This window comes from Tamandua tetradactyla, chromosome 24 (genome assembly GCF_023851605.1).
Source record: "Tamandua tetradactyla isolate mTamTet1 chromosome 24, mTamTet1.pri, whole genome shotgun sequence".
NCBI lineage: Eukaryota > Metazoa > Chordata > Mammalia > Pilosa > Myrmecophagidae > Tamandua > Tamandua tetradactyla.
In genome coordinates, this window is record NC_135350.1 from 40,039,116 (window position 1) to 40,054,318 (window position 15,203).

General features: G+C 38.7%; 1 protein-coding gene across 4 annotated transcripts in view; it reads right to left on the reverse strand.

The window, feature by feature from the left end:
- The window catches only part of AFF1 (ALF transcription elongation factor 1), a 230,891-nt gene that overhangs the window by 166,737 nt on the left and 48,951 nt on the right, over positions 1 to 15,203 (reverse strand). Inside the window, exon 1 of one of the 4 annotated variants that reach the window (XM_077142911.1) lies at positions 645 to 3,071. The exons of the other annotated variants lie outside the window; for them this stretch is intronic. Coding sequence (XP_076999026.1) covers positions 645 to 661 — 17 coding nt within the window. The 5' untranslated portion in view covers positions 662 to 3,071. Of the gene's footprint in view, positions 1 to 644; positions 3,072 to 15,203 lie in introns of those variants that run through there. 4 annotated transcript variants of the gene reach the window in all.

Below are 15,203 nucleotides of genomic sequence, written 5' to 3' on the forward strand. Positions count from 1 at the left end.
CAAGTAACAAGCTATGTAAAGACAAGGCTGGAGCGTCTTACACTGGTGCTGCTGACAGCAACTGCAGTTCATTATCTTCTCTCCCCTCCACCAACCCGGGTACATTCTCCGTCTCTGCCTACTCAGCAGCTTCACACAAGCTGTGCCGTTTTATGTGAAATGGTACGTTTGAGCACTAAAATTTTCAGTCACTCACCAGGCAAATTCCCACCCACCACCTCCAAGACATTATCTGGTATTTAATTGTATTTCTAAAGTCCGCTCAAGACCTCAATGAGAGGGAACCAAAGGGAAGGTGCACAGAGAAACTAAATGAAAATTTGATTAAAGGCAGGCAAGTTAAATCAATTTCCCTCAACAGCATTTTTTTTTTTTTTTGCTTTTTGGAAGAGGAGGAAATTTAACTTTAATTTTAACTTTAACTCAATTACTCCTTCCACTATAACAGATAGTATTTAGCATGCTCGCCAAACTGTTCTGAATCTGACATTAAATAAGAACCACAGCATCACGAATGATGAGAAGAAAGCAATGACAAAGCTGCTTCCTGCCCGTCTTCCCAGCACCCCAACCCTGCCCCCCACAACCTTCAATTCCCCTATCCATTAGCATATTTTAAAAGTTTCTCTCAGTGCCTGGCTTACCTTGACTGAGCTGCCATAATTCAGCTTATAGAGCCAAATGTCTTCTGTCCATGAGCGCTTTCAACCCGCGGGCCCTTCTGCCAGCGCCTCGGTCACCATTTGCCAGAGCCGGGCGGGGACGATTCCCCAGCGCGACTCCGCAAATGTTACGGGACTACCTGCTCCCGAGCTCGGCGTCCTCGGCGCCGCTGCGGGCTCGGAGCGTATTGGTTTACACTAATCCTGATGGACATCCGGGCACTGGGGCCTCTGCAGGAGAAATACACTTTTTACGAGCCCGGGGAACGTCGCGCCTGAATTCGGAGCGAGTAAGAGCCCTCGGGGCGAATTCTAAGAAGGTCACCACAGGGACTCACGCGCAAAACCCGCCGGCGCACAGAGCCCACCAACCACCGCCGGAAAACGGGCCAGCGCTGGAAAAGTTAAAGAAATCTCCTTTTGGCTCCCTCAAAGTTATTTGGAGCTCGCCTGCATATCCCCTGTTAAGAAAGTTCTGGTGGTATGGTCCGCCTCCTTAAATGGGCACGGCGCTCGGCCGGCCGGAGCCAGAGGTTGGGCGGGCGGGGGCGCGAGCCCCGCCTGCAGGTTCCTAGCTAGTGCACCCCTGCCAGGTTTTAACAATGTACAAACACGCGCCGCCGGAACACGCAGTACCCTGCCGCTAACTCCAGCTCCAATGTGAATGTCTGTTGGAATACTGGGGCCCAAGAGGCTGCAGCGAGCAGGGAACTAAACCACAGCAGTAAAAACCACCTTGGCCACTTTTGATCATTCCAATGCTAGCAATCAGGAAATGTGCAACTAACGGCACACTTGTTTTGCTTTGCTTTCAGTTTTGATTTCATTAAATTCAGACAAATACAAAATGCTGTACCCTTTTTGGACCACATGTAAGATTACCAAAGAAACGATTATTCATTTCGGTCCTTAAGCAAGTTATTAAGGGGATGACAAATTTTTAAAAAGGTAATAATGAAGATGCAAGACAACAATGTAATAAGCACTATAAATGCAAACAGAATCTCTTCCTACTAAGGGAACAAGGGAAGGCATTTATTCTGTGCCTACTGATAAGCAGGAGGGAATATCCATGGGTAGAGATGGGGGATAACCCTGCTTCAGCATCTCAGAGGGACCAGCACACTGTAGGTGCTATAAACTCAAGAACACAATGAAAGTGAATTTCCCATTCTATCTAGGGTCATGGTACTGTTTCACATCTCACGAAGAGATACTCCAAACTGTGTTAAGGGGCTAAGGAATACAGCCAGGGCACTAAAATTATTACAATGCTAGGGGATTGGGGGAGAAAGGGATGACAAAGGAATTAACACACCTACCAGTGACCCTCCAAGTATGGTTCATGGGTTCCTAGGAGTCCTCAAGACTTCAGAGGTTGACAATATTTGTTAGAATTATGTAAAGATATCATTTGTCTTTTTCACTGTGCTATTTGCACCGATGGTGCAAATGCTATAGTGGAGAAAACTGCTGGTTTCTTAGCATTAAACAAGGCAGTGGCAGCAAACAGTCAAGGCATTCTTCACCGCCACATATTAGCAGTTAAGAAGAAAAGCCAATTAATTTCCCTTGTGATTGTCCTTGATGAAGCAGTCAGAATTAATGCTTTTATTAAATCTTCACCCTTGAATACAGGTCTTCTTAATGTTTGCATGTGTGTGTCAATACGGGAAGTATACATGAAGTACTTCAGCAAACTGAAGTACAATGGTCGTCTAAAAGAAAAGCTCTTATGTAGGTGACCTGCAAGCTGAACTAGCTGGGTTTTTTGGGTTTTTTGTTTTTTTCATGGACCACCATTATTACTTAAAGAACTGATAAACTGTGGTTATTCTGACTGAGGTATTTGGCAGAATTTTTCTCAAAAATGAACAAAGTGAGCCTGTTTCTTCAAGGAAAACAACAGACAGTTTTCGTTTTATCACTAGTTTTCGTTGCTAGTGATAAAATTTGAACCTTCAGCACTTTTGAAAACTTTTACATGTGCCACCATGAGTTTAACAGCTTAAAGTCTTGTCTGATGACATCAAGGTGATAGTAAAAAATGTTATGCTATGAGATCTGCATAACTTAATGACCACTATTTTCCAACTGACCAAATGTATAATGGTACAAAATCGTGCACTATAAAAGATCCATTCAAAATGCAAGACAGAATAATGGATTTTCATGCATAAAAGTAAAAAAAAATAAAAATAAGCTGAATGATATGATTTTAAATTCCACGTTGCAAATAACCTTTAAGAAACTATGAGTTGTAGAGTGTTGGTATAATATTAAAAAGGTATTAAAATATTTCTCTCTTTTCCATGTGAAGCTGGATTCTCTTCTAGACTTCAACCAAAACAACATACTGCAACAGATTGAATGCAGAAGCAAATTGGGTATCCAGCTGTCTTCTATTAAGCTAGATGGTCAAGAGATTTTCAAAAAGATAATGCCACTTTTTGCACTAATGTTTTTTCTTTTACTTTGAAAAAGTTTTTCAAAGTAAAAGAAAAACTTTGAAAAAGTTTTTAATAAAAACATTTTTATGTTAACATGAATGGGCTTATTGTTATTTTAGATAAATTAATAAACATTAATATTTTAATATCTCAATTTTTTAATATGGTACATGTCAATTGATATAACCCACATATATAAAATTCTTTGGGGCCCACAATAATTTTTTGGAGCACAAACTTATTCCATATCATCCACTAACATTCCTATGTCTCTCATACTCTAGTTCCAGAACTACTGAATTAGAATGCGTGTCCGTTGAAGTCCCAGCAACATGCATTTCAACAAATTCTCCAGGTAATGCTTATTTGCATATATTTGAGAATCACTAGCCTAGATCATGTATTTTTAGAAAATAATGTTGAGAGTTTTTTGATCCAGTATTGGTTTATAATCCCTGAATCATTTTAAGTACCACGGTTGGTCAGCATTTATTTTAATTATTTTATGTTAAATAGTATATATATTTTAAGTACTATGGTTGGTCAGCATATATTTTAATTATTTAATTATATCAAACAATAAAATACCATTGGACACATATTCTTTTACAATAGTAGAGTGATAAACCTTCAAGAAAACAAAGTATAAATTCAAGTAAAAAAATCTACTCCCAGAATTTTTTTGGTTGTTCCCCATTTTTCTCTTGCTGTTCTCTCTATACCAACTATGATCATTTATGCTTTAAACAAATTGGTATCAGTTAGATAAAGATGAAAAAATATTTCGTAATATCATTTATTCACAATTTTTCTACTGACCACTTAATATCTAGATGGTTTACTAGAAATGTAACATCAGTAATACTAAAATTCCATTTTTCTCTGTGAACTTTGTTCTGAAATCATTTAAATGCTGGAAATAAAAAAAAAAAAACAGCAAATATTTACCCCAAAAGAAACGTGGAATCAACAGTAGATTTGAGATTGCCTGGGCTCTCTAGATTGTTTCGAATGTAAATTAGCATGGGTAATTTGTAACATAAATAGGATTACACTAGATTTGTAACATCTTGAAATATGACAAAGAAGCACAGGAGAAATTACTCTGGAATTGATATTGTATGTGGCTGAAGAAGTACTGCAATGCAAACATGGTTGTTACTTCCCAGTTTTTTGAAGACATTACTGTGTCCGTCCCACAGTCTTGTACAGGAGGGAAAGTGAACAAAAAAGCATTCTCAACTTTTTGGGGGTACACAGAATTATTTGACTTTCTGCTGAAACCCATGGGTATGTGCCCACACATATAACATTTGTTATACTTTGATGTGATTTATAAAGTCCCCTAAGGGAGCATCTGAGGCGCTGTAAACTCCAGGTTACAAAACCCTGGGCCCTAAAATATTCTCAAACTGGACCAGCTAATGGCCCAATTAGAGATGAGATCACCTGTCAATCTTCATTGCCCATTTAAAACTTACAGCTGTCTTACTAATCACCCAGAATAATGAAGAAGTTCTAAAAGAAAATAATGAAAAGTTGTTATATGACAGCAAAACTTCATCTACAAAACAAATGACAAGTTTTTTATACAGGGAAGATATGCTAATCAGTTCTACATTTCCTTAATCCATTAATCCTACTGTGACCCAGTGTCCTAAAATAAAAAAAATAAGATATGTGACTTAATAAACAGAGTAGAATTCCTATGATGAGTAAGACAGACTATTTTACTATCTGACATGGGTTCTTGAATCACAGGAGCACCTTTTTATTAGCGCTTTATATTAATGAGCTTTATAACTGACACCTGCACACATGTAATGACAACAGATCGGTATGTCACACATCTTAAGTCTAATCACCAATGTGCACTATAATGTTTATCCAAGAATGAATACAGAATAATCTTTATACCCCATCATTTATTTGGCAAAGTCTAGATAGACAGATTTAAAATATGCATATTTAAAAATTGTTTAAAAACCTGTATTTTTACTTTACATATCTTTTTAAATTTAAGTGATGGAAGGCAAAAATCTTTCTTATGTACCTTAATTTAAATTTTAAAATATATATTTAAGACGGGTTGCCTTATTTAAAACCCTGAAATACCTCATTAATTGCATGCATTTGTTCTATCAATAGCCATTCAATGATGCCGATATCTATAGCACTTTTGGTCTAAAAATTACATAGGCCAAATCTCCTTACTAAGAAGTCCTACTTTGTTTCAGTGGAATTTTGTTCAATGACGACACTGCTAAAATCGCTTCACTAAAAGAATGGTGCTCAAGGTTGCCAGTATTGTCACATAAAGCAGAGACAGGAAAACGGAGGCGAGAGACAAAGGAGGAGAAAAAAAGGTGGGCACTCCTGGAGAGCACAGACAGAAGACGAGACAGTGCTAATAAGCACAGCTAGAAATTTACTGCTTCCCACTTCCGGTATGATTTCAACATTAAGCAGTCACCTTTTCTCTGGTCCTTAGTAAGTTTTATCATTACCCGGCATTATTCCAAAGCTCTATTCCATACCTCTCAGAGCCTCTACCTTGGTTTTCAGAGGGAGTGATACAGTAGTATCTCAGAACATATAAGGGCAGAGAGAGTTTTACATAAATCCATTTCCAACTTCTTAATTTCCATACGCCCCTTGTCTTAAAACCACGGTTCTCTCCCTTCCAATCCCTCCCAAATCAATTTTATAATGGTGTTTTACTCCAGGGTATAAATACCTGTTAGGCACCAGTGGAACAGTTCTCTGAAGAGGGAGAGTCCCCAAGCTCAAATAAAAAAATACCTTAGTAAAGGGTGGCTCCTCGTTAAACACATTAGGTGTGATGGCTTGAAGCTGTGTGCACCCCAGAAAAAAAATGTTCTTAAAGCTAATCCACTCCTGTGAGTGTAAACCTATTGTGTATGTGGGGCCTTCCAGTGAGTAGGATTTTAAGTTAAGATGTGACCCACCTGATTGAAGGTGGGTCTTAATCCTCTTACTGGAATACTTTATAAGAGGATGAGAAAAAGTGAGACAAAAGACAGAAAAGGGCAGAGAGAAGCTGAGAGATAAGGACACAGAAAACAGAAAAACCACAGAAATAGAGAGGAAGCCACTGAAGCCAGAAGGTGGAAGGAAAGAAACCTAGAAGAGTAGAGAGAAACCAGAGACACTGCCATCCATGTGCCTTGCCATGTGACAGAGGAGCCAGACTGCTAGAAGCCTTTCTTTAGGAAGAAGGTATTGTCCTGCTGAGGCCTTGATTTGGGCATTTTCATGGCCTCAGAACTGTAAACTTGGAAGCTAATAAATCCCAGTCCATTTCTGGTATAATGCATTTCAGCAACTTTAGTAAACTAAAATATCGGGTAACAAATCTGTGGCAAAGCTCCATGCCTCACCTATTTGGCAATATATTAGAATTATGAAATGAGATGCACAGTGCCATTAGAAGTCAAGATTTTCTCTGACAAAGTAAATTGATTTTTCAGATTGGTTTAAGAATAAAAACTTGCTTTTTTAAAAAATTTTAAGCCAATGGTGAACATGTTTCATAAATTTGAATGTATGGAATCTGCAGGTATAAACTTTCTTAGAAGCCTACTAAAAACAAAAATTTCAGTTCATACCACGTTGTAATCACATGCTTTGCATCTTGTTAAACTTATGATAGAAAATGTTAGTTGTCATTTTAATAATGTGAAAGGTTATAGTTTTTTCAATGTTCTTTTAGGGGACACACAAGCAAAAATGTTAAGACCACTGATCAACTTGACCTTTTTCTTTACTAAATAAATTTGTCTTTTTCTCTACTTCTGGTCTGTATCACTTTTTTTCTGTGCACTATAAACATACTTCATTATCCTCCCCAATATTCTTGTCCATTCATACTGGTTACTTACTCTAAGCTTATAAAAAAGCTCTAAATTCTTCCACTTCCCCTACCCCCAACACAATTTTTTTTTAATAAACTTTGTTTTTGAATACTTTCAGACGTACAAAAAAGTTGCAAACGTATTACAGAGAGACCAATGAACCCCGCAAGTTCCCCTATCGTTAACATCTTGTATTTCTATAGTGGTTTGGAGCTATGTACCCCAGAAAAACATGTTCGTATACTTAATCCAGCCCTGTGGGTGTGAACCCATTGTAAGGAGAGCCTTTTGATGCATGCACTTCAATTAAGGTGGGTCAGAATGGGTCTTAATCCTATTACTAAATCCTTTATAAGCAGAATGAAATTCAGACAGAGAGAAAGTCACAAGGGGGGCAGCCAGAAGCTGAAGGTCAACAGAGCCTGGTAGCGCAGGGAGAGGCCACCATGTGCACTGTCATGTGACAGGACCCAGGACGACTGGCAGCCAGTCCCAGGACACCAGTCATCAGGAAGGAAGCATTACTTTGATGACAGCTTCATGTGGACTTCACCTAGCCTCAAAAACATGAGCCAAAAATTTCCCATTGTTTAAGCCAACCCATTACACAGTATTTGCTTCAGCACCAAGGAAGCTAAAACAATTACCACATGTCCTTGTCAAAATTAATAAGTTGACACTGGTATATTACTATTAACTAAACTCCAAAACTCCAAACTTAATTTAGTGTTCATCAGTTTTTCCATTAATATCCTCTTTCTGTTCCAGGATTCAATCCAGGATATCATTTATTGCATTTAGTTGTCATGTCTTCCTAGTCTCCTCTGGCCTATGACAGTTTCTGTCTTTCCTTGTTTTTCATGACCTTAAGAGTTTTGAGGTAGTCTGACCAAGTATCCTGTAAAATGTCCCCTATCTGGGTTTGTCTGATAGTTTTCTCATGATTTGATTGGGTTTAAGGATTTTTTTTAAAGGATACAACAGAGGTTCTTTGAAATTAAACCATCCTTTCTAGAATCCCTATCCCTCTCTTAGTTCAGGTTCGTCTTTATATAACATCCATGCTTTTCAATATCTTAATGAGAACTGTTTTTCTTGCCGTGTCTCTCCCCCTGCTCCAATTTTACAAGATTGCTAGAATATAGAATATAAAATTCCTAAAAATACACATCAGATGTTACTACCTTACTTTAAAAAAGCGGTACATTCCATTTAGTCTTCCTGGAAAACTAAACTTCTTACAGGAGCAGCCAAGTCCCTTTCCAATTTTGATCCACTTCAGAAACCTTATATTCTTTCCACCAACCTCTCTCCAGATCCTCCCCACCCCATCACTACAAACACCTTCCAGCTGGACATGTCTTTCATGCCACCAAACTTTGCACAGGTTATTTTGTCTCTCCATTGGAATGCTCTTTCCCTTCTTCTGTATCTCGAGACCCATGCCATCTGTTTTAGTTTCCTTGGCTGCTCAAGCAAATACCATGCAATGCGCTGGCTTAAATAGTAGGAATTTATGAGCTCGCGGTTTTAAGGCTAAGAAAAAGTCCAAATTAAGGTGTCATCAAGGCAATGCTTTCTTCCTGGAGACTGGCATTCTGGGGGTGGCTGCCAGCGAGCCTTGGTCCTTGACTCCTCTGTCACATGACAGTAGACATACATAGTAGCCTCTCCCTTCTCTTCAGTATTGATACTGGCATCTGGCTGCAACCGTCTGTGGCTTTCTCTGTCTGAATTTCATTCTGCTTATATTATATTACTTAAAAATCCAGTAATAGGATTAAGACCCTTCCTGATTATGGGTTCACACCTGCAGGACTGGATTAAGTTTAAGAACATGTTTTAAGAACATGCTCCAAACCACCACACCATCCTTTAGAGCCCAGCAAATGTACCTCTTCTCAGAAACTGTCTCTCTGATATCTTTACCTTCACTCTACCCATCACAAGCTCCTAGCTCTCATGCATATCAAATTGCAAGAGTGGAGTGGAGATGGAATTAGGTCAATGTCTGTTTTGAGTGGAAAGGTAGCCAAAAGATCATTACAATCAGGGAACTGTGAAGAGCTCTGCTATAGTTGCATGTGAGAATTCAAAGTGGCAGAATCTGAGAGCTTCTCTCATTATGTAATCAATAGATTCTGACCTGGATCCACAAAGAAAGCAAGCAGAGATCACTGAATTATTTTCAACTTTTCAAAAAGCCCAAAAGAAACCACATATCTATCCATGGAAAGTGTGTGGAGGACTCGGGGCTCATTCTGGAGAATGTGTTAACTCAGTGTGGTAACAGCTGTTAGCTCCCGTGGATCAGGAAGCCTGATAAGCAATTTCATGTTTGATTCCTTTAAAAAATAGGAAAACCACTGATTGTCTAAATGTAGTTTGTTTAGAAGAGAGGTTCTTTCAAAACACGGGGTTCAAAGGAGAAAGGAAAAATAATTGAAAATGATGTAAAACACACCCAGAGGACAATACTTTGAAGGCAAGTATTTCCCCACAGTAGTGAACTAACAAGAGCAATTCAGATCCTTTTGAGGGAGCTGAGGTTCATATCCTTGGCTGCACATCAGAATCAACCTGGGGAGATATATAAATTCCTGACACTCAGGCCATACTTCAGGCCAATTAAATAATAATCTCTGGAAGTGAGGGAAGGGCAGTGGTTGAGTGGGCATTTTAAAATATCCTCAGGTGGTTTAATGTGCAACTTGAGAACCTCATTACTCAAAGCCTGAGAAGTACTGCATTATAAAATATACAACATTTAAGAATTCCTTAAACTCTCAAAGATAACTGACCAACATGTATTTACTCCAGATATTCAGTCTAAAATATTAACCTCTAAAGAAACTCATCAGGAGTTTATTCATCTCTTCAAACTATCCCCCAAATTTCCTGAATACATATAAAGACAAGGAAAGGACTTAAGAATTTGAAGAGAGGATTTATTTTCCAATCTTTGCAGGAGTGGTTTATCCTTTTGAGGGAAAATGATATATTTCATATACAGACAAGCCACAATCACTAAGCTGCAGTTTATAAATTACATCAAGATCTGCACTCCAGGCATAAAAGTGATTACATCGAGTATTGGCATTTGCTGTCCTAATTGTACTGTTCTTATTCTTGGCAAATCTTTGAATACAAACAATTCAAAACCTAATATGGGGTAGGAATTTTACATTCCGTTTGATGACTGAGGCTCTCCTCCAAAAAAGCCAGGGGCTTTTTATTTGAGGTATATTTGTTCCATACTTTGCTTCCTAAGTCACATGTAAAACAGGATGATTAAATCTAAACAAATCAATATTTATTAAGTACCTATGATGTCCAAAGCACTGTGCAACTCTATAGGAGAGATTTTTTTTTTTTAATTCATTTTCTTCTAAGTACTTACTAATCCAGAGAAAGGGCTATTCCATTTTCTCAATTGTAAATATCTTGAAAACATAACTGAAAGAACAGAAAGTTAATGAATAACCAGTTAATCATTTTAATGATCAAGGATCTAGATATGACTGAGCTAATTAGTTATTTTGGGGGGTTAACTTAAGAAAATCACAAAAGTTTTAACAATGGAGTTCTTTGATGTTCTCAGTATTTCCTCTGTTCTCAGAAGGAGGGAACTTCCCTGGCTAATCCAATTAGAACTCAGTAGAGGCAGGAGAACTCTCAGCTGGAAACTCTGCTCCCATTTGACAACATGTTAGTGCCTCTTCACACCTCAAAGCTGGTTAGACTCATACCTTAAAATGCTGAACAGTTTAGGCTCGCCCAACATCTTCACTTGGAAATTTACACAAAGACGACTTCCCCCCAAACATGATAATGCTCCCTCCGTACATATGCTTGAGATGCTTAATGAAAATCTTAGATATCAAAGCCTCAACACCAAAGGACAATGGCAAGCAAGGCGTCAGGAATAATTATGTTAGTAAAATAAAGTGCTAAGTTTGTGGAGCATCACCACATACCTCGTGCTGTTCTATGTGCCTCGTCAGTATTAAATTAAGCCCCACAACAAGCCTTAAGCCGAGTACAGTATTATCATCTCAGCTTTAAGGTAAGGAGAATGAGGACTCGGCAATTGGGTAATTTTCCCAAAGTCATGCAGCTGGTAAGTCCTGGGCCTGAGATATGACCCTGGCAATCTCGTTCCAGAGACCATGCTCTTAAATTCTATGCCATATGGTCTCCCTCTCTTTCTTTCTATTTCTCTTTTTTTAAAGCAGTTTTATCTTTAAGAAAATCATTTTTCCTGATATCTAGTTGTGTTTCTCCACAGCACTCCCAAATCTGTTTTTTGTTGTTGTTTTGTTTGTTTTTATGCATGGGCAGGCACTGGAAAGCGAACACGGTCTCCAGCATGGCAGGTGAGAATTCTGCCTGGTGAGCCACCATGGCTGGCCCTGGACGCCCAAATTTGACATTCCTTTTGAGCTCAGCTAGATTCGATGGCTTCTGCAAAAAGGCAACTAGTAATTTATCATTATAGTTAGTTAGTTTAATTTTTTTCTAGTAGTGTTTGGGGTTTGAAAGAAATTCAACATACGAGACCAGAGTATCTACCATATTCCAATAACTAAAAGGTAGGGACACAAAAAGTAAACACGGAACTCCAGCCCTGTTTTTTACCAAACTTTTCAGGTACCATGAACATTTAAGTCTCCCATGGTAGTCAGCAAAGCACACTAAAGATTTAGTCAAGCTGTGCCTCTCCTCGCTCTCCCACTCAGAAAAGACATTAGTAAAAAGTCCATAGAGCTACAAGTTATGTTCTTGAGTCTTAGGGGTTGTAGCAACACAGTCATCTGGAACTATCACTTTATTAATATAAACTGATTTTAGAAAATCTAACATGGCTGAAACAATTTCAATGAATAGCATTTCTCTTATTCTCATTTCTTCTTGTTCTTGTTTTACAAAGGTATAGTTTGATTGTAAACCTTGACAAATAAATAAATAGTTTGAGGGAGGTATCTATGGAGATTACATATTTCCAACTCAAATAAGGGGATCACAGCTGGGGGACCAAGAAATTGCATAAAAAAAGAAACAAAAAACATTCTCCAAACAGTTTTCCCAACACTCAGGCACTTATCCTCAGGGTTGAATCATGTTCCTGGAAAATCCACCATTTTGGTCAACCACCTACTGCCTACATACAATACTTAAGCCTGGTTTTTCAATGACCTTTGATTATAATTATCGCACGTTATCCAAGAAACGGTGGGCAAGAGCCCGCTGCACCCTTCTCCTCACAGACAGCCCCAAGTCCACTCCCCTCTGTTGCTTGCCATGTCGCTCATCAGCACCCTCCCTGTGGGTGGTCTGAAACTGTTTTTAGGACACCTGGGGGCAGGGGGCTGAAAAAGTTGTGTTTCCCTCTAGTGTACAGCTGTTCAGAGACGAGACCTGTGGCCTTGTGTTTTCTTCTTAAATCTTTGATGTCAACAGCCAATTAAAGCTGCCTGGAGACTGGCAAATAAGAGGTGCCGTTTTCCCCTTAAGGGGTCCCGCTCTGCCTTCCCCAAGTTATGCTACCTTAAGGAGGTGCTAAATCATTATTACTCCCCGATGATTTTTACTTCTGGTTTCCACATGGGTATTAATTAGTTATCACCTCTTGAGGAACGAGACCTTCCCACACAGAGGGCTGGCGCTCTGCCAAGCCTGACTCATCCCAGTCCATAAATTCTTTTTTTGGCAAGACTCTGGCTGACCCCTGACTGAAGGCCCACAACTGGTGTCTTCTGACCCTGCTCAGGAGGGGGCACACGGTCAGGGAGAAAGCACACAGCAGCTCCTCGGGGGCCATCAGGCCATCCCAGCTTCAGCGCTGGAGTTCCTGCCCCAAAGGCACACGATTAAATGAAGCCTACTCACAAGCAACATGATTGCTTGCACATTATAGTACTACAGTAAGATTCTGAGAAAGGAAACAAGAGGGAGTGGCTACCAAACAGGAGAAAGCAGCAAAGAGCAACAAATCCACTTCTTTATTTTATGGGTAAGAGACTCAGGGATCAGGGTTTTCCAGGTTTAAATAGACTTTAAATTTTTTTAAAGGTAAAGATTTTTTTCTTTTAATGTAGCCACAAGACCGTAATCCCGCAAAAAATGTAACAATTCCTTTAACAGCATCAAATATCCAGTGAGTATTCAAATACACATGGTATGTTCCAATCCAAATAGGGTCCCTTTTATTAGAGAGTTGATTTGTCCTTATGTTTCTTTCATTTTTTGTGAAATTTTTGTGTTGAGGAGAAAACACTGTATTTTTTCCTGGTAGCTCCAACATTAACGATTTTGCTTCTAGCATCAAGGAAGTGTTCCTTTAACATGTTTCTCAGCCCAGTGTACTTCCCATTAACTGGTAATTTGATCTAGAGACTTCATCAGATTCCTGTTCAAATTTTGGGGAAGACTATTTCACAGGTGGTTTGTCTCAATCCCACTGGCTCACATCAGGATGCACAGTGGTTACCTTTTTAATCTTAAAATTAAATATTAGTTATCAGCCACTTTAAACTATCCCTTTGTAAAGCTTCTCAGCAGCTTTTCACCTAATTGTATCAACAGTTATTGGTCGCTACTGCTTATACATTTAGAAGATGCAAAATGATTAAATTTCTACATTATCACTCTTTATTACTGTCAATTATTTGGTTACTCTGATTAACAGCTTGTTCAGGAAACTAGTAAGAATGGTCGACTCTTTCTTTTTCATTCTTTTAAATTATGAGTTTGTTCCCTACAATATTCCAAATGTGACCGCTGGTTTTTGTGGTTGTTTAAATATCATTTTACATGCAGGGGGTTAAATATATTTGGCGTGTTTTAATCCACTACAATTATTTTATAGTCACACTGACTGGCCTTTGGCTAGTGGGAAACCCTTTAAGTTGCTTCTGGAGACCTTTTGCTGTTACCCCAGTGGTTTTGATAGCTCTTCGCCTTCTGGTAAAATGAGAAATTCCAGGTTCATCTTGTACATTTCCACATTTCCTGAGCCAGACCTGGAGTCAGCCATTACTCTAAAGAGCACTGTTTCCTTTAAGTGGGAATGGTGCATAAACCCATGCTTCAGATCTGGGGATGTGCCCTGCTACCGCATTGGTCATTTTTAGGCTTTACTTAAGGGTTAAAAGGAAAGGCCATTTTTTTACATATTATTTCTCAATAATTTCAAACTTACAGTAAAGTTATAAAAATAATATAAGTCCCATACAGAGAACTCAAATACCTCCACACCTCCAGAAACCCAGCTCCACCAATTTTAACATGTTGCCACCTTCACCATATCTCTACCTATCTATCGCCATCATATTATCTATTTTCTGAACATTTGAGAGCAGGTAGCACACATCATACTCCTCGAATACATTATACTTCTTGTACATTTCCCATAAACAAAGATAATCACTTATTATCACCTTCAGTGCAGTTACCAAGTTCAAGAGATTTAACACTGATATAAAGCTTACATTCTATATTCCAATTTTCCTTATGTCCTGTTCCTTTCAGCCTTTTCCCCTCCATCCTGAAATCCCAGTCAGTGTCATTTAACTGTCATTATCTCTTTGCTTTTGCTTTTTCGTCACTGTGGAAACAAATACTCAATATAAATGTCCTCATCCCAACCCCTCCTAGAATCAGCGGGACTGATCACCATCTGCAATGGTGATACCCTCACCACCATTCATGACCGTCACCTTCCCTTCACCCCAAACAGAAACCTGCCACTCATTTTGCATTGCATCCCCATTGCCCCTGCTCTCAACACCTGGTACACTGTACTCTATGTTCTGTCTCCGTGAGTTTGCATATTCTCTGATGTTTTCTTTGTGGTTACCATGAGGATTAAATTTAGCATCCTAAATCTGTAACAATCTTGTTTGCTTTTATACCAACTCAATTTCAATAGCATACATAAACTATATTTCTATAGCCCTCCATCCCCCAACTTTATGTAATTCTTGTCCCAGATTATATATTTATACATTGTGAGTCAAAACTCATTAATTTATCATTACATTCTAAGAATTTGTCTTTTAGATCCTGTCAGAAGTAAAAACGTGGGGTTACAAATAAAAAAATATAATAGTACTGGTATTTATCTTTACATGTCTTTACCTTTACCAGAGATCTTTATTTCTTCCTGTGACTTCAGTCAATTGTCTGAAGTGCCCTATCCTTTCATCCTGCAGAAC